Source organism: Puntigrus tetrazona, chromosome 4 (assembly GCF_018831695.1).
Source record: "Puntigrus tetrazona isolate hp1 chromosome 4, ASM1883169v1, whole genome shotgun sequence".
Lineage (NCBI taxonomy): Eukaryota > Metazoa > Chordata > Actinopteri > Cypriniformes > Cyprinidae > Puntigrus > Puntigrus tetrazona.
In genome coordinates, this window is record NC_056702.1 from 20,514,606 (window position 1) to 20,515,314 (window position 709).

General features: G+C 42.0%; 1 protein-coding gene across 1 annotated transcript in view; it reads left to right on the forward strand.

Annotated features, from left to right (window-relative positions):
- The window catches only part of LOC122342276 (protein NLRC3-like), a 10,219-nt gene that overhangs the window by 9,195 nt on the left and 315 nt on the right, over nucleotides 1-709 (forward strand). The window contains exon 8 of the mRNA XM_043236074.1: nucleotides 3-650. Coding sequence (XP_043092009.1) covers nucleotides 3-650 — 648 coding nt within the window. The remainder of the gene's footprint in view (nucleotides 1-2; nucleotides 651-709) is intronic.

A 709-nucleotide genomic window follows, 5' to 3' on the forward strand; every position in this document is an offset into this window, starting at 1 on the left:
AGAGATTCCTAAGACTCTCACTCAAATGTACACACACTTCCTGATCCTTCAGACCAACATCAATCATGAGAAAGACTATGAGAAGAACTTGACAGATGAAGACTTGATCCTCAAACTGGGGAAACTGGCTTTCCAGCAGCTTGTGAAAGGAAACCTGATCTTTTATGATGAAGACCTGAGAGAGTGTGGCATTGATGAAACAGAAGCATCAGTTTATTCAGGACTGTGCACTCAGATCTTCAGAGAGGAGCTGGGCTTCTTTCAGGGGAAAGTCTTCAGCTTTGTTCATCTGAGTCTTCAGGAACATCTAGCAGCTCTATATGCGCACCTCTCCTTAACAATAAAGAAGATAAATGTGTTTGACCAAATCCAACAAAAATCTTTCTTTTCTGTCTTCTTTAATGAAATTGGACCTTTATCTGAGCTGCATCAGAGAGCTGTGAACGAGGCTCTACAGAGTAAGAATGGACACCTGGATCTTTTCCTGCGGTTTCTTCTGGGTCTCTCAGTGGAGTCCAATCAGACTCTAAGAAAACTACTGACACAGACAAGAAGCTGCTCCTACAACAAAGAGGAAACAGTTCAGTTCATCAAACAGAAGATCAGGGAGAATCAGAGAAATTCAGAGAAATCCATCAATCTGTTCCACTGTCTGAATGAACTGGGTGATGATTCACTGATGCAGGAGATCCAGGGTTATCTGAAATCT